Genomic DNA, 25645 nt, shown 5'->3' with positions numbered 1-25645 from the left:
TCGGGAGAGACTGAATCGGCTGGAGCTATTTTCCCTGGAGCATTGGAGGCTGTGGGGTGACCTTGCGGAAGTTTATAAAATCACGAGGGCCATGGTTACTGTGATTAGCCAAGGTCGTCTTCGTGGGGTAGGGGAGTCCAAAACTAGAGGTTTAATGGGAGAGGGGAAATATTTAAAAGGGAACCAAGGGGAAACATTTTTATGCAGAGGGTGGTACATGTATGGAATGAGCTGCCAGAGGAAGTGGTAGAGGCTGGTAAGATTACAACATTTAAAAGGCATCTGGGTGGGCACATGAATAGGAAGAGTTTTGAGGGAAATGGACCAAATGAAGTCATAGAACTGTGCAGTATGGAAACAGACCCTTCAGTCCAACTCATCCATGCTGACCAGATATCCTAAATTAATCTCGTCCCACTTGCCAGCATTTCACCCTTTTCCCTCTAAACCGGTCCTATTCATATACCCATCCAGATGCCTTTTAAAATGTAATTGTACCAGCCTCCACGACTTCCTTTGGCAGCTTATCCCATACATGTACCACCCTCTGCATGAAAACGTTGCCCCTTTGGTCCCTTTTAAATCTTTCCCCTTGGTTGTTGACTTGCTTGTGAGCTGGCTTGTTTTTGTTCAGACATTTTGTCACCGTGCTAGTGACATCATCAGTGGAGCCTCTGATGAAGTGATGTTGTTCTACTCGACTTGGAATTTTTACTGTCTGGTCGTTGTGGTGAGTGATATCATTTCTGGTTTTGATCTATATGGGGTCCAATTCTATACGTTTGTTGATAGCATTAGGGGTTGAGTACCAGGCCTCCAGGAATTCCCATGCATGTTGTTTGGCTTGGGCTACTATGCTTACATTGTCCCAGTTAAACTGATGGCCTTCATTGTCTGAGTGTACTGACATTAAGGAAATTTCATTGTGATGTTTTGCTGCTAGCTGATGTTCATGTAATCTGATGGCTAGTTTCCTTCCTGATTGTCTGATGTAGTGTTTGTGACAGTTGTTGCATGGTATTTTATAAACTACGTTGGTTCTGCATGTTGTGGGAATGAGGTCTCGAATCCTTCAGTGTTTATTGTAGAGTGGCTGTGGGCTTGTGGGCTACCATGATTCCTAGTGGTTGTAGGAGTCTTGTTGTCAGTTTTCTGATATGATCTTCATGTAGGGCAGTGTGGCCAGTGTATTAGGGTGAACTGTGTGTCCTGTTGTTGTCAGTTGCATAAACATCTGCGGATGAAGTCGCAGGGATATTTGTTCATAGCGAAGACTTTGTATAGGTGCTCTTCCACTTCCTGGACGTCAGTTGATGGGGAGTTCCAAACCTCCGTATACAGAAAAGCAACCCACACTGATCAAATCCTCAACGTCCACAAACAAAGCTGCATTAGGACACTATGCAAACGGGCCAGGACACACTGCTACACTCCAGAACAACGCAGGAAAGAGCAAGAGCATCTGTCTACCTGGGATTCCACTTTCAAGGCATTGTGAACCTGCACCCCAAGGTCTCCTTGCTCAGCAGCACTCCCCAGGACTAATTGTATATATCCTGCCTTGATTTGCCTTTCCAAAACTGCAGCACCTCATTTATTTAAATTGAACTCCACCTGCCACTCCTCAGCCATTTTTCTGGCAAAGGGGACTAGATTAAATTAGGATGTCTGGTTGGCTTGCATGAGTTGGACTGAAGGCTCTGTTTCCGTGCTGTACAAGTCTATAAGCCTATGACCTCCTAGATCTGGACTGACACACCAGAAGAAACCTCCTTTCCACATCAAGACCTCAGGAACTTTATACACTTCAATCAAATAGCTGCATGAACTGCCAGAGGAAGTGTCAGCTGTAGGTACAGTTACAACATTTAAGAGATATTTGGACAGGTACACGAATAAGAAAGGTTTAGAGAGATATGGATCAAACACATGCAAATGGGACTAACTTAGTTTCGGAAACCTGGTCAGCATGGACCAGTTCGATTGAAGGATCTGTTTCCATGCTGTATGACTCTAACAAGTAAGGACAGGCGACAACACTTCCTCCACAATAATCCTCAATGCTGATGCCCTGCAAAACTGCGTACTCAGTCTCTTACACTCTCTCCTGGTACAGTCTCCTTGTACACTCTCAATTGTGTGGCCACATTCAGCTCTAACTCCATTCACAAAATTTGCTGCTGATGCCACCACAGTAAGTCATATCTCATAACAACGAGACAGAGTGCAGGAATGAGGTAGACAGTTTAGTGGCATGGTGTTAAGACAACAATCTCTCCCTCAGTGTCAGCAAAATGAAGGAGCTGGTCATCAACTTCAGGAAGCGGAGTGGAGGATATGCTCCTGTCTGTATCAATGGTGCTGAGGTGGAAGTGGTTGAGAGCTTCCAGGTTCTGGAACAAATATCACCAACAATTTGAAATGGTCTACCCATGTCAATGCAATAGTCAGGAAAGAATGTCCACAAATGACTCTTACCAAGTTTATTGGAAAGCATACTATCTAGATGCATCACAACTTGGTAGGGCAACTGCTGTCCCCAAGACTGCAAGAAATTACAGACAGTTGTGAACGCAGCCCAGTCCCTCTTTCCATTAGCTCCGTCTATGTTTGAAAACACAAATGAACAGACTCCAGACAATTTCTTCCCTGGTGTAATCAGACTTACGAACGGACCTCTCATATTCAAGTTAATCTTTCTCTGCACCCTTGCTGAATTATAATACTACATTCTGCATTCTGGTCTACTACTCTGACACCTTACATAAGTATACGATCTGTCTGGTTAGCATGCAAAACAATAATTTTCACTATCTCAGTACATGTGACAATAATTATAAATCAAATCAAAACACCAACAGAAACAAGCCTAACTTTTCTAACGTAACATTCAACAATCCACTTCCATTAATTTTTAATCTAGTAAACCTCATTCCAAAGGGTTTACATATTTCTCTAAATAACAAGACCAAAACTGTATGGAGTATTCAAGATGTCTCACCAATGCCAGTATAAAAAAATCTTTTTTCAGCAGCTCTGGCAACATCTATGGAGAGCGAAACATAATTAATATTTTGATTCTATTATGACTCTTCTTCAGAACTTTTACTTACTTTCATGTTCAATTCCTTTCATAATAAATGATAACATCCTATTATCCTTCTCAATTTCATGCTGAATCTGCAAAATAATTCCTCTGCACCTCAATTCCACAGTCTTTCTTCATTAAACGAATGGTAATATGGTTCTCTTAATTATCCCAAAGCACTTCTCATTTATTAACAGATTTTTTTTAAATTAACAAACAAAGCCCTACTTGAAACCAATCAAGACCAATCCACATTTCCCAGAGCACTTCTTGGAACTTGCATAACTAATATTAATCTTGTGAAGTGTGTTCACGACTCTAACCAGGGCAGGCAGAAAGGTTCTCAAACTAGTACCCTTCTTCTTTATCACAGATTGTGAAATAATGTAGTTTGTTCACAGTTAAATTCTGTACAAACTAAGTAGCTTACTGTTGCTTTAGTTACCTCAATTATAAGGTCGGTTCCACATTTTATGGACTATAAGTTAAAATGTACTTACCATGTTACATTTAAATCATTAAAGGTGAAGTTGCCATAGTCCCAGAGACCATACAGCTATTCTCTCATTAAAGAGATAGGACTAGTAATGGTTTAATATGAGGGTCACCATACCTGAAGCAAGGGTCGAGGTTGAGAAAGTGGAATCTTTACAGTAATCTCAGTCACTTATTAAGTGTTTTGAGGTATAAACAAGAGAATTTAAATGGATTTTTAAGAATTGTCAGCTGGATGCATGTATTACATGATAGTTGTCATATTTCATCCAAATCTTTCTGTAGCCTTTGAAAAACAAATGGATGGTTAATACACTGACTTTAATAAATTATAGATGCTGATATTTAAAATTTTAGGCTTGTCCTTTCCCTCTAATATTTATTTTCCCTTCCATTTTTATACACTTAATATACTATAGACATATACTTGAAATTACACTAGGGTTATCCACTTCTGTTGATTTTGTTTCTTTCTTTCTTTCTTCCTTCCTTCCTTCCTTCCTTCCAGTGGAGAAGCAAATTCTTTTCCAGATAGCAAAGCCAAGACCCAGACCTAGTGCTTCCAAGAATCCATTTCACAAGTGGTAATGGAACACCAACAATCTTATTTCTGACCTATGTTTGTTTCATTTTTTTAAAACTCACAAAAGATCCATAAATAAAGAAAGGACTTGCATTTATAAAATGCTATTCCTTACTTCAGGATGTCTGTAAACACCTCCATAGCCAATGAATTAATATTGAATTGTCGTCATTGCTGTAATACAGGGTTAAACATGACAACCAAGTGTCACACAGCAATGTTCCACAAGTATGATAAATGGTCATAGATTTGAAATACTATTTCTCTGTCCACAGATGGTGCCAGAATTGCTCAAAATCTCTGCTATTTTCTGTTTTTATATCGATTTTTAGCATCAGCAGTATTTTACTTTTGTTTTACTCCACATATGGCAATTTGATAAATTACTTTTTCGGTGATGTTGGCTAAGGAAATTAATGTTGCTCAAGACACTCAAACTTCCCCTGCTTTCTCCGAATACTGGCAATACTTACACCTTGGTGGGCAGACAGGGGTTATCGTCCTGCAGCAGTGTAGCATTCACTATACTCACTGAGAGGCAAAGTTGCTATCACCAAGCCACATTAAGGAGAACACGTGATTGAAGGCTATTCGTTTAATAAACATTTTAACCAGTGTAAGATAAATCTTAATGTGACAGACTTTTGAATAGCTACATGTATCCAAGGCTGAGACACATAGGTTATGAGGAAAGCTTGGAGAGATTGGGAATGTTTTCCTTGGAGAGGAGAAGGCTAAGAAGAGATTTGATAAAGTTTCAAATTACGAGAGGGCTGGAGATTGGATTGGGAGGACCTGCTCCTACTCGCAAATAGATCAAAGATCAGAGGGTAGTTTAATAAGTGTTTTGCAAAATAAACTAGTGCCAGGCCAAAAAAAATCTTTTTTCACAGGACCAGTGCTTCGGCTTTGGAATACACTGCCTGGAAGTGGTGGAGGTACGTTCAAATTGAAGCAGTCAAGAGGGTATTAAGTGATTATTTAAATAGAAACGATGTGCAGGGATAGGAAGAAAAGACAGGTGATCGGCACTAAATTAAAATTGCTCAGACAATGCAGACACATTGAGCCGAATGACCATCTGCACTCACAATTCTATGATTGGGTGACTATGCGCCTCTGAATGAAAGCAATAAGTTCTGGCAGTTCTTGAGGAAGAATCATGCGCGACTCAGAAATGATATTCTCTCTGTTCTTGCTTTTCTCTCTCCGCGATGCTGAGTTTCTCCAGCAACTTCAATTTGGGATTTTCAGTATCCATAGTATCTTGCTTTAATTTAACCAACCCACTTTGTGAAGGGCGCTGTAGGAATGCAATTATCCCGTCTTTTCAGTACTCATCTCCTTTCACCTACCTCCAATCCTAAAGTCTTCTCCTCTAAACCCGCTCCTTGGAAACAAAACACCGCCCTAGATTGGAGAAGCCGTTGTCAAGCGGCCAACACCTTGATGTTTTTATTAACAGGACTGACCAGGAGCGGAGTTGTTAGAAAATAACTGATATTTGTAAAGTATTGCAAATTTCAAACGTTTATTTCGACGAAAATCTGAACAAACACCAACCTAATTTCTGCCATTACACCTACAAATTTACATGTCTTTTTGTCCAAGTTGTTATTACATCTCCTAACAATCACAGTAAACTCACCTTTTTCCTCAGACCAACAAAGCGGCATTCCCAGTGCAACCAAACTTCATCCAACCGGAAACAGCCTGTTCGCCTTTAACAATCTCATTGGACAATATCACTGATCCTGCCCCCGAGACCTGGCGGCGATTGGCCAGAACATCTCCCGATCAAACAACCTTTTTTGCTGGAAGAGAGTTTCCGGTGAGCAAGTTTGTTGGTGGTGGCGGTTTTTTTCCGTTGACTATTCGCTCGCGCCGCGCTCGGGGTCGGTCTGAGTGCGAGCGCTGCCGGACGATGGGCGCGTCAGAGTTAAAGCGCTGAATAAAAGGCAATCGACCGACCGGGGGACAGAGACCCATAAAGTGAAGAAGCCGGATCTTGCCTGCCTCTGCATTCCTTCCCCCCCCCCCCCCCCCTCAATGTAATTTGTGGTGCTGAGTTGTGGGGTTTCGATGGCGAAGAGAATGGCAGTGCTTCTCGGGGCCACGGCGCTCTTAATGCAAGGTAAAGCCGAGGGGATCGGACACGGCTGAGAATAAATAACTGGCGAGACTCCCGGTAATAAACGAATTTGTTAAATACCCCTGGTGGGTTCATAATCCTGGGAGTGAGTGGGTGGGGTTTAAAAAAAATCCTGTAAGTGTTCAGCTCTTCCTGGGCTGCTGGGAGACGGAGGAGGTTCGTGCACAAACAGTCGTTCCGTGAACGAAGAATAAATCTGCCGATGCGCTTAACGAAAAAAACAGGTTATTTTGTGAGGAATTCCGAACGAGCGTTCTTTGCTCATCCTTCAGAATATTTCTTCGCCCTGAACCGTCGCCGCAACGTGTGATTGGAAATAAATCTTATAAAAATTGTACATGTTTGAGAGACTTCCATAACTACCTCCTCAAAAAAACGTAGTAAATCGCCAATCGATTTATACTTGGATGTTTTAATTTGCAACTTTCGAGGGGAAAACTCCTCAAATTGGGGTTGTGCGAGGAAAAGAAAATGGGATGATAAATGAGTTGTAAAACACAGATTTAAACATTATGTGATTATTGCAACCAGATGTCACGATAAATGGGTTTGGAAAGTTTTTGACTTTTCCATCCTGTAGTACATTAGAGCTGAGCCTTAAACTAGGAGTAATTTAAACTGCTGTGACTAGGTCTTCGGGGGGTGCATTCCAGAGCGTGTGGAAATAAAATACTGTACTCAGCAATTTTCATTGGGACAATTTTCTTGAAGAACTATGAAGCCTTATGCAGGTAGTCAACAGAGAGTGATGCCTCTTAACTGGTTTGAGTAGATCCCGTAACTTTTCTTGTTCTAGTTTCGCTCACCAGAGTTGGACCTTTCAACACCAATTTAGAAGCTCAATTTTTCTTTAGACCTGCCGTTTTTGACGAACGCAAGCATATGTTCACATTCAATCAACGCCGGCATTTTCACACTTTCGCACATGCATGTGAATTCGACTAAATTCATTAATGTTAGCGTAACGAATTGAGCGCTGACCAGAAATGCTCGAGGCTCTTTTTGTATCCTTGCTTTTCTGATAATTTTCTACAAGATCACGATCTGAGACGTTAACCGTTTCTCTCCAAAGATACTGCCAGATCTGCTAAGTCCTTCCAAAATTTTATGTTTTAATTTAAAGTTTCAGCATGCCCCAGTATTTGCTTTCGTGTGGTAACAATGCCAAATGGCAGTTTTGAAGATGAACTGAAAAGGGCATTTATAAAAATATTGAAAATAAGAGCAGGAGTAGACCATTGGGTCCTTTGACTCTGCTCTGCATTCTTTATAATCAAGACTGATCATCCAACTCAATAGCCTTGTTTCTCCTTTTCCACATATATTTTGTCCCCTTTAACCCAGCTACATCCAGTTGTTGGAAATCATACAACGTTTTGGTCTCGACTGCTTTCTGTGTTAGCGAATTGCACAAGTTTAGCGCTCTCTGGGTGAAGACATTTCTCCTCAATGGTTTACCTTGTATCCTTAGAATGTAACCTCTGGTTCTGACACCCCTGCCACCAGGAGCATCCCTCCTGCATTTGCCCTATCTACGATTCCAATACCATCCCCATGCAACCGTGTTCTGAACTCCAGTGAGTATAATCCTAGGTGATTCAAACCGTCCTCATGTCAGTTTGGCCATATCAGGAATCAGTGTAGTTAGGGTGGCTCAGTGGTCAGCACGCTGCCTCAAAGCGCCAGGGACCCGGGTTCGATTCCTGTCTGTGTGGCGACTGTCTGTGTGGAGTTTGCACATTGTCCCCATGTCTGTGTGGGTTTCCTCCGGGTGCTCTGGTTTCCTCCCACAGTCCAAAGATGTGCAGGCTAGGTGGATCGGCCATGCTAAATTGCCCATAGTGTTCAGGGATGTGTAGGTTAGGTGGGTTATAGGGGGATGGGTCTGGGTGGGATGCTCTGAGGTGTGGACTTGTTGGGCCAAAGGGCCTGTTCCCACACTGTAGGGATTCTATATAAAAAAAACTTCACTGCATTCCTCTGATAGCAAGAACCGCCTCCCTCAGACAAAGCTACACAATATTCCAGATGTGGTCTCACTAATGCCCTGTATAATTGCAGCAAAACATCCCTACTCTATGCTAATCCTCTCACAGTGACGGGTAAGCTACCATTTGTCACCATTACTGCTTGCTGCACTTGAATGCTTCCCTTTCCTGGGTGTATAAGGTCACCCAAGTATCGCTGTAGATTCACTGCTCTCAATTTATCGCTATTCCGATAATCTGCCTTACTGCTTTTGGTATCAAGGTGGATAACCTCTTATTTATCCATGTTATACTGCATTTGCTATACATTTGCCCAAGTTGTGCTGAAGCATCTCTGCATCCGTCTCTCAACTCACCCTTTCACCCAGGCTTCGTCATCTGCAAATTTGGATATTATGTTTAGTTCGCTCATCTAAATAGGGAATATATATTGTGAATAGCAGGGGTTCTAACACTGATCCCTGTGATACTTCCCTTGTCACTGCCTGCCATTCAGGGAAAAGATCTGTTTATTTATACATCTCGGTGCTACTCCCAGTCCTATACACTTTAATTTTGCATGCTAATACCTAATGATGGACTTTGTCAAAAGCCTTCCAAGTCCAAATAAACAACATCCACTGGTTTTCCCCTTGATTAACTCTACTAGTTTCATCCTTGAAGAACTCCTGTAGATTTGTCAAGCATGATTTCCCTTTCGTGAATCCATGCTTACTCTGTCTGAACCTTGTCCATGTGGCTAGTCTGCGACAATTAATCTTATTCAAGTAAAGGACAGAAATCATGATTTCCCCTGATCTATTCTTACCGAAAGAGTTAAATGATAGAAATTAACAGCAGGATTCATATCAGTTTTGTCACAGTGGTATCCGGTCTGAGTCAGAAGGTTATGATTCAGTATTCACTCCAAAAATGGTTGCAGAAGTCCAAATCAAACTTCATTTGGGAATATTTAATTCTGAACCATCCCATAAGTGCAAATTCCAGTTATTGAAATATAACACAGATGTGTTTTATTTATTAAATATATAGAATGTGTACTCCTTGAAATTGCATTCTTTATATCAGACAAATGAGGTCTTTTATTGCCCCTCGGGCAGGTCATATATTTCCCCTTGAGTGTTATTTTGATTGTTGGGCAAATATGTAGTGCTGATCTGACCAAATTCCAATATTTGACCAAGCAACAGTTTAGTGATGAGAGGAACTTGCAGGTGCTGTTTCCATGTGCCTGTTGTTATTATCATTATTCGCAGTAAAAAAAATCTTTGGAAGATATTGTGGAGAACAAAGAACAGTACAACATGGGACAGGCCTTTTGGCCCAGCAAGCCTGTACTGATGCATGACTCCTTTCTGAACAAAAAACCTTTTGCTTCGCTGTGGTTCCTATCCCTTTATTCCCTGACGATTGTATCTATCAAGATGTCTCTCAAATATTGTTGTATCTGCTTCTACCATCTCGTCTGGCAGTGCCTTCCAGGCATTTGACACCCTGTGTGTTTTGGGGGGAAGAAAATAACTCCCCTCTTCCCCTTTAAACTTTCCCCCTTTACCTTAAACCAATGTCCCTAGCAATTGACATTTCTACCCTGGGAAAATAACTCCGACTTTCTATTCTATTCATGCTTCTCATGATTTTGTAAACCTCCATCAGTTTTCCCCTCAGCCTCCAATGTTCAAGTGGAGACAAACAGTTTGTCCAATCTTTTCTCATAGCTAATACCCTCGAAATCAGGCAACATCCTAGTAAACCATTTCTATATTCTCTCCAAAGCCTCTCGTTCCTTCTGGTAGTGTGATGACCAGAACTGTATGCAATATTCCAAATATGGCCTAACTAAAGTTCTTCATTGCCAATTTCTATACTCTATGCTCTGACTGTTGAAGGCAAGCATGCCATATGCCTTCTCAGCCACCTTATCACTTGTGTTGCCACTTCCAGGGAACTGTGGCCTTGTACACTTAGATCCCTGTGATCCCAAAGAAGCATCAAGTTATTGGAGTCCATCTTATACAGGGTAGACTCTGCAATCACAGTGTTTCACTGATGAAGGGAATTATTTTAAGGTGCTGATTGAGACACTAGTCAAGTGGGCTTCTTGCTCTGAATGGTGTTATGTTCCTTCGCTGTGTTGGGAAGTGTCCCATGAGATAAAGGACAGCATAAAACTAAAAAGAATTTGCAAAAATGGAAAAAACAGCATGGATTCTGTTCAATGAGAAAGATAAAGACTAGAAGAAGATCACAAAGCAGTTTCGAAGAGTTACTAAAAGAGAAAAGGTACTTGCCAATGAGAAGTTTTACAGTTACATAAAAAGGAAAGTGCGTGGTCAGGAGCAATGTTGGCCCACTAAAGACTGAAAGTGGGAGTACTACCAATGACTATGGGGAAATGGCTGACATGTTGAATAATTACTTCGTTCAGTATTTAGAGCAGAAAAAGGAGGATAGCTTACTTGAGGTCCTGAGGAAATTAATGGTGGATCAGGGACAGAGACTGAATAAAATTAATGTAACCAAAACATTGATAAATTAGGAAGTTAATGGAATTGAGGAGTGATAAATCCCTGGGACTTGATGGTTTCTGAGGGTGTTAAATGAAGTAGAGGAGCACATTGTAGACTCCCTAGCTATAATTTTTCCAACTTCCAGTTGATAGGATTGTAAAGAAGGTGTATGGTGTATTTGCTTTCATTGGCAGGGGAATTGAGTTTAAGAGCCGTGAGGTTATGCTGCAGCTCTATAAAACCCTGGCTAGACGACACTTGGAATATTGTGTTCGGTTCTGGTCACCTCATTATAGGAAGGATGTGGCAGCTTTAGAGAGGGTGCAGAGAAGATTTACCAGGATGCTGCCTGGACTGGAGGGCAGGTCTTATGAGGAAAGGTTGAGGGAGCTTGGGCTTTTCTCATTGGAGCAAAGAAGGATGAGAGGTGGCTTGATAGAGCTGTATGAGATGATGAGAGGCATAGACAGAGTGGATAGTCAGAGACTTTTTCCCAGGGCAGAAATGACTATTACGAGGAGGTATAATTTTAATGTGATTGGAGGAAGGTATAGGGGAGATGTCAGACGTAGGTTCTTTACACAGAGAGTGGTGAGCGTGTGGAATGTGCTGCCGGTAGTGGAGTCAGATACTTTAGAGACTTGTAAGCGACTCTTGGTTAGGCACATGGAGGATACTAAAATGTAGGATATGCAGGGTAGATTGATCTTACGATAATAGGTTGGCACAACATCGTGGGCCGAGGGGCCAGTATTGTGCTGTACTGTTCTATGTTCACCATTTCAACACACCATCTTGTTCCCTGGCCAACATCAGGCTTGCTACAGTGTTCCAATGAAGCTCAGCACAAGCTGGAAGAACAGCATCTCATTTTCTACTTGGGAAGGCTAATCTTCTGGGCTGTATATCGAATTTAACAATTTTAGGGCTTGAGGCACCTTCTCCCATGTCCTTACCCCAACCCCCACACATCAGGCCTTGTTATCACATGGTCTGCTATTACACAACCCATTGTTAGTCGCCAGTAGTACCCATTAGTAGCTATTCATTCTCCTAGGCTGACCATTATCACTCCTTTGTCTACCTTTTTCCTAGCTGCCATCAATTCTGAAGGCAGGTCACTGGACCCGAAATGTTAACTCCGATTTCTCTCCACAGATGCTGCCAGACCTGTTGAGCTTTTCCAGCAATTTCTGCTTTTGTTTATAATTTTTTCAGAGTTCCCTAGATGCAAGAGTTGTCCCTCTGGACTGGAAAATTGCACATTACACTCGACTTTTTAAGAAGGGTGAAAAAAGAAAGCCAGTTAGCCCACATCTGTGATGGGAAAATTGTTGGAGCCTGTAATCAAGGATGGGGTAACTGAACACCTCAAATTTTCAGATAATCCGGGAGAGCCATCATGGATTCATGATTGGTTCATTTAATTTTGTGAAGGGGTGACCAAAGTATTGGACAGTGGAATGTAATCGATGTTGTTTATATGGCTTTCCAGAATACATTTGATAAAGTCCTAATTAAGAGACTGTTAAATAAGGTGGAAGCCCGTGAAATTGAGGGCTAACTACCGGCATGGTTAGGATATGGAATGAGTGGCAGATAACAGAAAATAGGATATAAGGTATGTACTGAAATTGGCAAGATGTGACCACTGGTGTCCCACATGGATCTGTGTTAGGACCTCAATTATTCATGTTATTTATGAATGACTTGGATAATGGCATTAAAAAGTCATATATCCAAATTTGCTGATGACAAAGTTAGGTAGCATTGTAGACAATATAGATAGCATAAAATTACAAAGGGATATTAATAGACTAAGAGGCAAAACTGTGGTAGATGGATTGCAATGTAAGCAAGTGGGAGGTTATCCATTTTGGGGTGAAAAAAGATGGATCAGGGTATTTTCTAGATGGTATGAAGAAATATACAGTTGATATCCAAAGAGACTTGGGGCTGATGGGGGAAGGTCAGTTGGGTAGATCTTTAACTGTTATGAACAGGTGCAGAAAATAATAATCAAGAAAGCTAAATGGGATGCTGGCCAGTCTATTTGGAGGACTGGAGTACAAGAATGCAGAGTTTATGCTACAGTTACGCAAAACCCTGGTTAGACCTCGCTTGGACTATTGTGAGCAGGTCTGGGCACAACATCTTAAGGAGGAAAAATTCACCTTGGAGGGAGTACAGTGTAGCTTTATGAGAATGATACCTGGCTTTAGACCTTACGACATGAGGAGAGATTGCATGTCGTAGGCCTGTTTTCTATTCTATTCAATTTGTTATTAACAGGCCCAAGCAGTGGAGGGAATCATAGCTGCCTGTTATGTATAGTTGAATGTGTGTTCCCCCTTTGAGAGTGCAGCAAGAGGCCCAGAGGTGGGAAGCGAGAGGCACAGTCTAGAACTAATTGTGGAGCTGAGAGGATGCACAATAATGTATTCCTTGACTTAGTTTACTCTGTCTACCTTGTTCCACTTATGGTTCTAGTGAAGCACAATATAACACTGCCGACTGTCTGGCCCTCTTCCGTAGCTGCGTTCGTGCCCAGATGTCCTTAGAGGAGGAGCAAGTGGTGTCCAATAATCCTGTCGATACCTTTAGAGAGGTGGGCATAGCAGTGGGAGGAGCACTTTATCTCCCCTTCCAATTCCACTTTGATTTAGCCTCCTTCCCCCTCCCTACCTTTCCTTCACCTTTGATGGTTTGTATTGCCCTTAATGAGTTTGTATGTAAATTAATCAATTGGAAAGCATAGGTGATTTATTGGTAGTGGTTAATTGATGGAAAAACATATCATGGGTGATTTGGTGATTGGAAAAAAAAAGTGTTTAGCTGTGTGTGAGAATACATATTTTGTATATGGATAAACTGCACCCAGCAGATTTCTTGTGATGCACTGGTACTGTCATTATCTTCTGAACCAGGAGGCCTCAGTTCAAGTCCCACCTGCTTCAGAGGTGTCATAACATATCTGAGCGGGTGATTTTTGCACCCAGCATTGAGAGAGAGGTGTGCACTACGCAGTTTGGAGTGTGTTATTTTCTCCGTCAACTCTATTTTCATTTAGTTCCCGCCCCCTTTCCCTACCTTTCTGTATTTGTTATTGTCGCATTGCTCCTGGGGAAATTGTCCTAGTGTGGTCAGGTTTAATTGGAAGTCGGGTGTTTGACAATGAGCAGCTGCAGTCATTCTCTGAATACAGTTTGAGACTGCTGGTAATTGGTGAATCTCCGAGACATGAATGCTGACTTTGGGTGCAGTATTATTCAACATATTAGTACACAGCCAGCAATGCATGTGGTTATATTTTACTTGGTGACTCACTTGTATGTGACCAGTTTGGTTAGTACAGAGATGGGTTTATTGAAAACCATTATTTTGTACTTTGCCTAGCTGGACAATATAATCTTATCGAAATCAACATTTTCTGGATGTCTGCTGACCATTGGAAAACTGAAATCTGATGTTCATCCTGTGCTAACGGCAAAACCTCAATTATTCTATGTTTAGTTGATTCTGTTTAAGAAGATAGTGCTTCAGGGTCCTGTGGTTGTGACATGTAGCTAATTTACCATTCTGAAACAGTGAAAGGTGTGAAATAAGGTAATTAAGGCGATAAGTTGCAAACCATTTAGATCTGTCGTTAGATCGAAATTTGCTGAAAGAAATAAAAAAAAGGAAAATCTGTTGAATGTTCAGACCAATGTTTTGTTGCTGTACAGCTTGATTCAGTGACCGCTGTTAAACTCCTGATAGTCAGTTGAAGGGTGAAACCAGAACCAGCCTTTGCTGACTTATTTCACAAAGTGAAATAAAACCTGTACTTTCAACCTCCCCCAAGTGTCATTAAGTATCCCTAAATTTAAAAATATTCATAATCTACCAGTTTGGACATGTAAGGACACAATTCAGGGGTAGGTGGGACTTGAACCCAGACTTTCTGGCCTAAATGGAAAAAACCCAAAGAACTGCAGATGCTGGAAATCAGAAACTGGGATTGCTGGAAAAACTCACCAGGTCTGGCAGCATCTGCTGAGAGAAAGGTTGCTCTGAGAGACGATGGCCTGGTGATCAGGGATGGGGTCATAAAAGAGGGCAGTAGGAGGAGGTGTCAGAGTTGACGCCTGGCCTCTGATGTAGAGGTCAGTGCGCCATGCCACTACTGCCCCCTCCACTCCTCCCCCATTCTTGGGTTGATGGGGAGATTGGGGTTGGAGCAGAGGGCTGCATGTTCCGTTGGGGAGAGGTTGGAGTGAGTGAGCGGGGTGAAGAGATTAAGGTGATCGATGTCGCGATGGCAGTTGGAGATGCAGAGGTCAAGGGAGGGAGGAGGCCCTGGGATGGTGTCCAGGACGATGAGGTTTGTTAGAGGCGGGAGAAGGGGTCTGCAGAGGTTGGGTTAGACTGCCTGTCAAAGAAAAAGGCATGGAGGCGGAGAAGGGGGGAAAATAAATGTTCAACATCCAGACATGAATGGAATTCATCGTGTGGGCTCAGGGGAATGAAGGTGAGTCCTTTGCTGAGGTCTGATCATTCATCCTCAGTGAGGTGGTGGTCTGGGAGAATTATGAATACCCGGCAGGGCTTGGGGTTGGGATTGGGCCTAGGTGTAGAGCTGGGATTGGGAGTGTGTGTGGGGGTGGAGACTGTCTCAGGAGTGGTGTGTGTGGGGATGGCCAAGTAAGTGGAGGTGAAAGTGACATCATCAGTGGTGGCAGAAGTGGTCAGACTCAAATGCTTGTGTTCAGACTTCATTGTCACTCCCAAACAGGTTACTGGTTAAAATGCTCACAAGCAAAGACAATAGTCAGGCAATAGTCTGAGGATGTTGTGTTAACGCAAGCATGATTCAGTGTAACTAGTAGCCTTTGCTCGCTGAGGGCTGGGGGCTGTGATAGTGAATAGTAGCAGAGGAGAAAAAATGAGATTGGAGGAGTGGGAGAGGAGAGCATCAGAAGGGTGGCATATTTTAAACAAAAAGGTATGATGACAACAGAAGATATGGATGGTTGACATCAGATGGGGGATGGGAGGGATGGTATGGCGTAAGAATGATGGGATGGAAGAATGGAATTGATGGAATTGGCTTTGTTTACTAATTTAACCACAAATATTTGCTGATCTTTGCTATTCTACTAAATCCTCAATGCACTTTCTGAAGTAGCTTTTTATGATTCTCTTCATTAATCGAAGCAAAAGCTGTTCATGCTCTAATTGACCAGGTTTCTATTTAACATTTCTTTGCTTACATAAAAATATCAGTAGGAGCAACAAGGCATTCACCCCTCAAGCCTGCCCCACCAGCTTAAGATCATCATGAATCTTCTCCAAGCCTCCACACCCCTCAGCCTTCAACTCTTTGGTATCTCAAAATTTGATACACTTCCTCTTTTCAATATGTTATGCGATCTAGCATCCACTCATTCCCATGTACTGTAGCTGTAAAACAAATCCTGCCTGAGCGACATCTGTTCAATTCATTGATTCAGATGTTAAATATTTTAGAAGTGAATTTCCTAACTGTATTCTTCCATTGCAATATCATCTCTTGATTTAAACCACTTGGCCAATCAAAAGGGACACTGAAGAAATATCCAGGAATCACCTCCCGGTTTTCCTGTGCCTTCCTTTGGCTCTAACAGTTGAAACAAGTTAAAGGGGTTTTCTGCCAACTTTTATCACTTCTCTCCTTGTCTGCTTCAGTGATATTGCCTTGATGCATACTGCTCCCAAACCTAGTCTAATTTCATTGATCTAGAAATACCCCTTGTTGCATTTTTTTGGTCCTACTAACTTGTGTAATTGGTTTTAGACATCTGTTTAGGCATGCACTCAGCATCCAAGAAGTAAGTGATGACCTCCTTACAAAAATATATCACTTTACACTCAGCAATGTTCCACTTCATTTACCAGTTACCATTTTCTGCAAGTTTATTCATGTGTTGACTTAGATGTTTCTTTCAGTCTTTGAAATTCAGATCGGAGTCCAAATTGTGTTTGCAACTTTAGGTGATAGTGGACTATGTACCAGCCCTATGTCAAACATATCGTCCCATGGTTTATGGCTTGCTTTCCATATCCTCCTCCATTATGGCATGAAGGGAGGCTTATCCAGTTCATACGTGCTTTCTGTAGAACAGAACAGTTAGCCCTGTTTCCCTAGCTTTATCCTTGGAAACCTGCAAGCTTATTTCTCTCTTGTACGCATTTCACTTTCTTCTGAGATCATTGATCATCTCCATTTCCTTTATCCTCATAGTGGGTTCCACTTATTGGCTTATTTTAAAAAATATTTTTCCTCACATCCCCTTGCATCTTTTATCCTTAATTGGAAGGCTGTGTCCTCTCGTCCTAGTTGTGTCAGTAATAGGAACATTTTTTCTTAGTTTAAATAAAAAAGTCAACAAACAGTCTTAATTTAGTAGTTAAATCTCTCTTCAATCTCTTTTCAATTTCCTTCTTCCAAAGGGAACAACCTCAGTTTTTCCTATCTTGTAAGTGAGATACCTCATCTTTGGAATCATTTTGGCAAATCTCTGCATCGTTTCAAGCACCCTCGCATTCCTTCTTGTAGTGGAGTAATCAGAACTAGATGCAATATTCCCTGTGACTATCCTAACTAGAATTTTCTCAAGGTTCAGCATAGATTCTGTGTTTTGTACTCAATATATCTATGAAACCTTATGACTCCATATGTTTTCCTCATTACTTCTTTGTCCAACCACTTGTAAAGATCTGTGCACCTGAACCTCCAGGTTTCTCTATCAGTGTTTCCCTATTCTGCTGGCCTGCCTATGTCCTGTTGCAGCCATGTAGTATCGTCCTCAAACAGGATCCACCTGGCACGGAACCTAGGGGCACACGTAAAGGAGTTACATATAGTTCTTAGGGCCAAAGCGACCAAAGGATATGGGCAGAAAGCAGGAACAGGGTACTGAGTTGGATGATCAGCCGCGATCATATGGGGCAAATGGCCTACTCTATTTTCTATGCAACATGTCTATTTACCACCGTACAACTTGAAAAATCACCATTTACCACAACTTGCTTCCTGTCATTTAAAACAATTTTTAAAAAGCTGGTTCACACTGAGATTCACTTTTGGTATGCAGTCTTTTCTCGTGGTACTATATATTCTGTAAAATTCATGCAGGTAATATCCAATTCATTCCCTTGATCAATCTTCTCTCAATTCAAAAAAAATTGAAACATTTGAGCATGATTAGCCTCCTACAACTTCATGCTGGTTTACCTTAGCTAGTCCATACTTTTATTTTACTTCCACTCTTTATCAATTGCTGCAACTTCCAATCCATGTTTTGAAACCATTTAATAGTTAAACCTGAATCATCGGCCTTTTTATCTAATTTCCAGAAAATAACATGTTTTGCTTTCTTATAGGGAAGTCTCTTATTTCTGTTTATATTTTGTAAAGACCATGTCTCCTTATTTTGTTTTTTAAAACTGGAATTTAGTTAAAAGGAAAAAGCATGTGTAAGATTTAGGAAACTAAATCAGACAGGGCCCATGAGGAATATAAAGAAAGCAGGAAGGAACTCGAGCAGGGAATCAGGAGAGCAAGAAGGAGCCATGAAATGACTTTGGCAAATAGGATTAAAGAGTATTCCCAAGGCATTCTGTACATGCATTTAAAAACAAGAGGATGACTAGGGATGAGGTAGGACCACTCAAGGATAAAGGAGAGAACTTGTGCTTGGAGGCAGAGGATGTGTGTGAGATCCTAAAGAGTATTTTGCGTCAGCATTTAGCCAAGAGAAGGATGTGGAGGATAGTGAGATTAGTGTGGGGCATGCTAATATGCTAGGGCATTTTGGGATCAAGACAGAACTGGTGTTGGGTTTCTAGAAGAGCATTAAGGTGGATAAGTCCCCAGGACCCAATGGTATCTACCCTAGGTTGTTGAAAGAGGCAGGAGAGGTGATTTTTAGGGCCTTGACCTAGATCTTTGTTTCCTCATGAGCCATTGGAGAGGTCCCAGAGGACTGGTGAGTAACTCACCTTGTTCTGCTGTTCAAGAAGGGAAATAGGGATAATCCAGGAAACTATAGACCGGTGAGTCTTGCATTGGTGGTTGGAAAGCTATTGGAGAGAATTCTTAGGGCTAGGATTTATACACATTTGGAAAAGCATGACCTAATTAGGGACAGTCAGCATGGCTTTGTGCAGGGCAGGCCATGTCTGACTAACTTGATTGAATTTTACGAGGAGTTGAAGAAGGTGATCAATGAGGGTACAGCAGTGGATGTTGTCTACATGGATTTTAGTAAGGCTTTCAACAAGGTCCCTCATAGTAGGCTTATAGATGAGATTAAGATGCATGGGATCCACGATGACCTGGCGGCGTGGATTCAGAATTGGGTTGCCCATAGAAAGCAGAGGGTATTAGTGGAAGGTTATTTTTCAGGCTGGAGGTCAGTGACTAGTAGTGTTCTGCAGGGATTCCTACTGCGACCTGTTGTTTTTGATTGATGTGAATGACTTGGATGAAAATGTAAGTGGGTTGGTAAGTCTGCAGATGACACAAAGGTTGGTGGAGTTGTGGCTAGTGTAGAAGATTGTCAGAGGATACAGTGGGATATAGATCAATTGCAGATATGGCTGAAGAAGTTGCTGATGGAGTTCAATCTGTGTAAGTGTGAGGTGCTGCACTTTGGGAGATCAAATGTTAAGGAAAAGCGTGCAGTTCATGGCAGGTCCCTGAACAGCATTCATGTACAGAGGGATCTTGGGGGTTCAAATCCATAGCTCCCTGAAAGCAGCCATACAAGTAGATAGGGTGGTAAAGTAGCATATGGCTTTCTTGCCTTTATTGGTCAGGGAATGGAGTACAAGAGACAGGATGTCATGTTGCAGCTTTATAAAAACTTTGGTTAGGCCAGCCTTAGAGTATTGCGTTCAGTTCTGGTCGCCACATTACAGGAAGGATGTGGAGGCTTTGGAGAGAGTGCAAAAGAGGTTTACCAGGATGCTGCCTAGATTAGAGGATATGAGCTATAAGGAGAGGCTAGCAAAACTCAGGTTGTTTTCTCTAAAGTGGCGGAGGCTGAGCAGAAACTTGTTAGTCTACAAAATTGAGATGCATGGATAGGGTTGGCAGTCGGAATCTTTTTCCCCAGAGTTGAAATGACTAAAACTAGGGGGCATGCATTTAAGGTGAGGGGACAAGTTTTTTTAAAAACATAGTGGTAGGAGTCTGGAATGCACTGCCGGAGTGGTGGTGGAGGCAGATACGATAGGGGGATTTAAAGCACTTGTAGATAAGCACATGAATATTCAAGGAATGGAGGGGTATGGACCAAGGGCAGACGAAGGGATTAGTTTAATTTGGTGTCATGTTTGGCACAACATCGTGGTTCAAAAGGCCCGTTCCTGTGCTGTACACCTCAAGTTCTATCCTAGTGAGTCGTGATAGGAGTTTAGTCTGTTTAATTTTTTAAAACCATTTCAATCAATTTACTTTAATTAGTTGTAAAGCTGACTTTATTTATCTATTTCAGATCAAATTTTTGTTCTATAATTCCAATTGAAAACAAGTTTCGTCTGTTAACAGTTTTGCAATCTCTGCGGCAGAGTTCTACTTGCATATTGAGTTCTAGTTTATGTAGTGAAGCGAGAATTAGTAAAACTTGAGTAAATTGAATATCAAGTAGTACTAGGACATGGTGCATTTGCTTGGCTGACTACAGATCAAAACTGAGGGAATGGATACTTTAGTAATTGATTTCCAATTGTCAGAAAGTAGTCAGCAGGAGATGCACTGTTGAACTCTGACAGTTTCTCTTTTGTGCAGTCAGCTAAGTGCTGAAAGTGGTATTTGTTATGCAGACGCTTTGTGTTTTTTTTTAAATGGAACTTGAATTTTGTGCTGGATTTTCCAAGGAGTGGCAATGTTGAGATCTGATTAGACCATCTTGTGCAAATTGCCAAATGACCCTTTCATTTAAAAAAATGATGAGAGCTGTACATTTCTGACAGGGCTGGTAGTGTGGCATGAAGGGAGCAGTGGAATGGACTATCTGGTCTGGAGCTGAGTGGTGGAGAAGAAGTGTAACTAGTCAGGTTTAAACTATGCCCTTCTAATAGTCAATCTTTTTCTGAGTAACAATTACTTTAATTTCATGAAAACCCTTCCAATTCTGATTTAATGGCAGACTTTTTGGAGCATTTTAAGAGTAGAGGAATTGCCAAGTGGAATCTTAAATTCCTTGGGCAATTCCTTCAGAGCCTGTGATCAGAATTCCACAGGGTCCCCACATGCAACTCCCATCTATGCTGTACTGATGACTGTTTGTTTGGCCCTTAGAAAATCCAGGCCCGTTACCAAGACCGTATTCTTCTGTTTTTTTTTTCTGATTTAGACCATAGAATGGTGGAACAGAAGTAGACCAGTCTATTGAGTCGACATTTCTGACCCACACATTTAGCAGGTGTTCCAGGGAGGTGGAATTGGTCTTTTGACTTGAAATCACTGGTATTCCTTTCTCTGGTTCCTTTTTCCATACTTTCGCTTGTTGATGGTGTTCTCAAAGAGGTGTGCCTTCGCAGAGGAGCTTCTTTCAAGTCTGTTTCTCCTGAACAAGGGTCTCTCACATGTTGACATCGGTCTTGCATTTCTAGAGGAAACCTTTGGGGAACCCTTGAAACGCTTCCTTTGTCCTCCTCACATTCAAGTGCCTTTCTTGAGCTAGGTGAAGATGAGTTGCTTTGGCAGTCAGAACTCAGGCATCCTAAGCACATCGCTGGCCAGTATAATTGGTTTCAGATGATCATGGCCTTGATGCTGGTACTACGGGCTGACTTTTCGGATATGGATGTTAGTACACCTGTAATCCCAGCTGTTGTGGAGAATTCTTCTGAAAGACCTTGAGGTGGCATCTGTACGTAGTCTAAATTTTGGAGCCATTTAGCAGAGAAGGAAAGATGATTGCTTTATACACCAGGAAGCTCAAGTGTCTTTGCTGTTGCAAGGTGGCAATCCACAGGAAAGATTTGCAATCATTTGTCCACTCACTCAACTTCTCAAAATTGCCCTGTGGCCAGCCTGCTCACGATTCTCACTCCCACCTAATTTTGTGCTAAATGCAAATTTGGAAATATGTTTCATTGCCTGACACAAACTGTCGGTGTAGATTGTGAACAGCTGGGAAATAAGCACTGATCTTAGCAGGAAGGAGTAACAAGAATACAGAGTACTGGGCTAATGGTAAGATTCTTGGTAGTGTGGATGAGCAGAAAGATCTCGGTGTCCATGTGCATAGATCACCCACCCAGGTTGATAGCGTTGTTAAGAAGGCGTACAGTATGTTAGGTTTTATTGGTAGAGGGATTGAGTTTCGGAGCCATGAGGTCATGTTGCAGCTGTACAAAACTCTGGTGCGGCCGCACTTGGAGTATTGCGTACAGTTCTGGTCACCGCATTATAGGAAGGATGTGGAAGCATTGGAAAGGGTGCAGAGGAGATTTACCAGGATGTTGCCTGGTATGGAGGGAAGGTCTTATGAGGAAAGGCTGAGGGTCTTGAGGCTGTTTTCGTTAGAGAGAAGAAGGTTAAGAGGTGACTTGATAGAGACGTACAAGATGATCAGAGGATTAGATAGGGTGGACAGTGGGAGCCTTTTTCCTCGGATGGTGATGGCTAGCACGAGGGGACATAGCTTTAAATTGAGGGGTGATAGATATAGGACAGATGTCAGAGGTAGGTTCTTTACTCAGAGAGTAGTAAGAGCGTGGAATGCCTTGCCTGCAAAAATAGTAGACTCGCCCACTTTAAGGGCATTTAAATGGTCATTGGATAAACATATGGATGATAATGGAATAGTGTAGGTTAGATGGGCTTCAGATTGGTTTCACAGGTCGGCGCAAAGGGCCGAAGGGCCTGTACTGCGCTGTAATGTTCTATGTTCTATGTTCTATGTTCTATCCCACTTGTCCCTGCCTTCCACTCTGAAAACAGACCTTATCGCCTACTCATTATTTTGTGCTAACCAATTCCTAGTTCATGCCAGTATATTGCCACAAATCATTTGGTTTAAAATTTTGCACAAAACTTCTTGTGGTACTTTCTCTGTATCCAAATACATCATGTGCACTAGTTCTCTCTCATCTACTTTATTAGTTAGATCCTCAAAAAAAAACTCCAGTTGGTTTGTCGAACACAATTTCCCTTTCATAAATCCACGTTGAATTTATGTTATTCCATTAGTTCTTTCTACAAGTGCTGTTATCACATCCTTAAGAATAAACTCCATCATTTACAGCATTATTGATTGGCTAATTGGTCTGAATGTTCAGATTTTTTCCGTCATTTCTTAAACAGTAGGCTTATATTTGCCACCCTTCATTGTGTGGGAATGTTCTGGAATTTACAGGAGTTTAGATGATAACCAAAGCATCCATTAATTCCTTGATCACTTCCTTTTGTACTCTGGGATATAGATCATCAGGTCCTGGAGATTTTGTCAGATTTCAGTCCCATTAATTTCTTTAGTTTTTTTTGTTTTAACTGATAAATATTTCCTTCAACTCTTGGTTCTCAAATGACCCTTGATTCTCTCGTGTTTCTGGCAAGTTATTGTTCTTTTGTGAAGCCAACAGTATGTGAAGAGAAAAAAATCAAATGTAGGTTTCTTGCAATCAGAAACAGGAGAAGTTGTTACAGGGAGTACATAGATGGCTGACCAATTATACACGTTTTGTTTCTGTTTTCACAAAGTAGAACACTAATGTCCCAAAAATTTTGGAGAACACGTGCTGTAGTGAGAGAGAGTAACTGGAGGAAGTCAGTATGAGCGAGGAAATGGTGTTGGGGAAACTGGGATTCAAAGCTGACATGACTGATCATCCTACTCCTTATCCTGTTTTTGCCCCATAAGTTTTCTTCATTTTAACCTTAAGAACACTTCTATACTGATTCCTGTAGGAACAGGAGTAGGCTATTTGGCACATTGAACCTGCTCTACCATTTAGTATGATCATGACTGATCATCCAACTTAGTAACTTTTTTGTTCTAGCTTTCATCTTCTACTGTTTGATCCCTTTACTCCTAACAACTATTTCCTTCTTGAAAACATTGTGCTTTGCCCTCAACCACTCACTATGGTAGATAATTCCTCAGGCTTATCACTCTCTGGGTCAAGAAATTTCTCCTAAGATTTAGCAAGTTTCAACAAGCATTCCTTATTCTTCTAAACTTGAGCATATATGTCCAGTTTCCTCAATCTGTTCTCAAAGATCCTGCCACCTCAGGAATTAATCTGGTGAACTTCTATTGCACTCCTGCTGTGGCTAGTATAAGGAGGCCAAAACTCTACAATATTCCAGATGCAGTTCCACCAAGGCCCCATACAACTGGAGATGTCTTAATTCTGTGCACAAATCTTCTTGTGATGAAGGCCCATGTATCATTTGCTTTCCTTTATCGATTGTTGTACCTGCATGCTAGCTTTCAGCGACCCATGAATAGGATATTCTGGTCCCTCTGGCCACCTATGCACTCAATACTTAAGAAATGTATTGTCTTTGACATTTTTTCAGCTAAAGTGGAATACTTCACACTTGTTCACCCTGCTGTGTGACTCTTCATCACCAAACACAAAACGTTTGAGAAAAAAACTAACTTACTTCAGGAATTCATGGCCTTGTTTCCAGGGAGTGGAGTCAGGGGGAGGAGCATGGAGCAGTGAGTGCACAGAGTAACTAAAGCCAAACTGAAAAACATGTATGAGGTACTTACTCCCTGTGTGGATGAGGAACAGGACTAGAGGTTGGATGAGCCAGCTAACCATGGCACCAGGCTACAGGAGGCCATTCAAGAGCGGTAACAAAAAGATGAGTGGTAGTTGTAAGAGGTTCTGTAATTAGGAGAACAGCATCCTTTGTGAGCAGGATCAAAAGTTCTGCATGGTGTGTTGCCTGCTCCATGCCAGGGTGTGGGGCATCTCTGACAGGCTTGACAGGATATTGGAGAGGGAGGGGGAGGATCCAGTTGTTGTGGTCCACGTCCGGACAAACAACATAGGCAAGATGAGGAAAGAGGACCTGTTTGGGGATTATCAGGAACTGGGGACTAAATTAAAGAACAGGACCTCAAGAGTTATAATCTCGAGATTACTACCCAAGACACATGCAAATTGGCACAGGGATGCGAGAATAAGGGAAGTAAACATGTGGCTAAAGGAGTGGTGTGGGAAAGAGGGGTTCCATTTTATGGAGCACTGGCATCAGTATTGGAACAGAAGGGATCTGTACTGTTGGGACGGTCTCCACCTGAACCAAGCTGGACCAATGTCTAGCAAAAAGGCTAAATAGGGTGGTCAACAGGAGTTTAAACTAGAAAGTGGGGGAAAGCAAAGCAGCTGGTTAATGTGGGTGGGTGGATTCAACTGCGTGGAAAAATAGAAAAAAATGAAAAGAAACGGGAATTCAGGAGAGATTATTAAAGTCTCCAGAACACAAAATAGTATAGTGTTTGGAAAGGGTTAAGAATCTAACTTCAAGCATGTTGGAAAAAGGGGTGACAATGAGAAGAGGGACAGTAAATAAGGACTGAAAGTGTTGTATCTGAATGCACGCAGTATACAAAAATAGGGTAAATGAGCTTGTGGCACAGATCAAAATTGGTAGGTATGATGTGGTGGGCATCGCAGAGATATGGCTGCAAGGGGATCAGGACTGGGAGCTAAATATCCAAGGATATGCATCCTATCAAGAAGATAGGCAGGTGGGCAGAGGGGGTGGCATTGACTTATTAGTAAGAATTGAAATTAAATTGATCGCAAGAAATGATACAGGGTTAGATGATGTAG

General features: G+C 41.7%; 1 protein-coding gene and 1 long non-coding RNA gene across 3 annotated transcripts in view; one reads left to right on the top strand and one right to left on the bottom strand.

Annotated features, from left to right (window-relative positions):
- LOC125483142 overlaps positions 1 to 5873 on the bottom strand; it is a 39235-nt gene extending 33362 nt beyond the window's left edge. Inside the window, exon 1 of the long non-coding RNA XR_007262110.1 lies at positions 5815 to 5873. This is a non-coding gene — a long non-coding RNA (uncharacterized LOC125483142). The remainder of the gene's footprint in view (positions 1 to 5814) is intronic.
- Positions 5874 to 5981: 108 nt separating this feature from the next.
- The window catches only part of LOC109914051 (inactive tyrosine-protein kinase 7-like), a 208010-nt gene continuing 188346 nt past the window's right edge, over positions 5982 to 25645 (top strand). For both annotated transcript variants that reach the window (XR_007262104.1, XM_048596950.1), the window contains exon 1: positions 5982 to 6300. Coding sequence is in view for 1 of the 2 variants with exons in the window: in XM_048596950.1 (XP_048452907.1) it covers positions 6249 to 6300 (52 nt within the window). In the remaining variant the exon portion in view is untranslated. The remainder of the gene's footprint in view (positions 6301 to 25645) is intronic.

This window comes from Rhincodon typus, chromosome 5 (genome assembly GCF_021869965.1).
Source record: "Rhincodon typus isolate 14 chromosome 5, sRhiTyp1.1, whole genome shotgun sequence".
Taxonomy (NCBI): Eukaryota; Metazoa; Chordata; class Chondrichthyes; order Orectolobiformes; family Rhincodontidae; genus Rhincodon; species Rhincodon typus.
The sequence above is the reverse complement of the archived record's forward strand: the minus strand, read 5'-3'. Positions and strand labels throughout refer to the sequence as shown.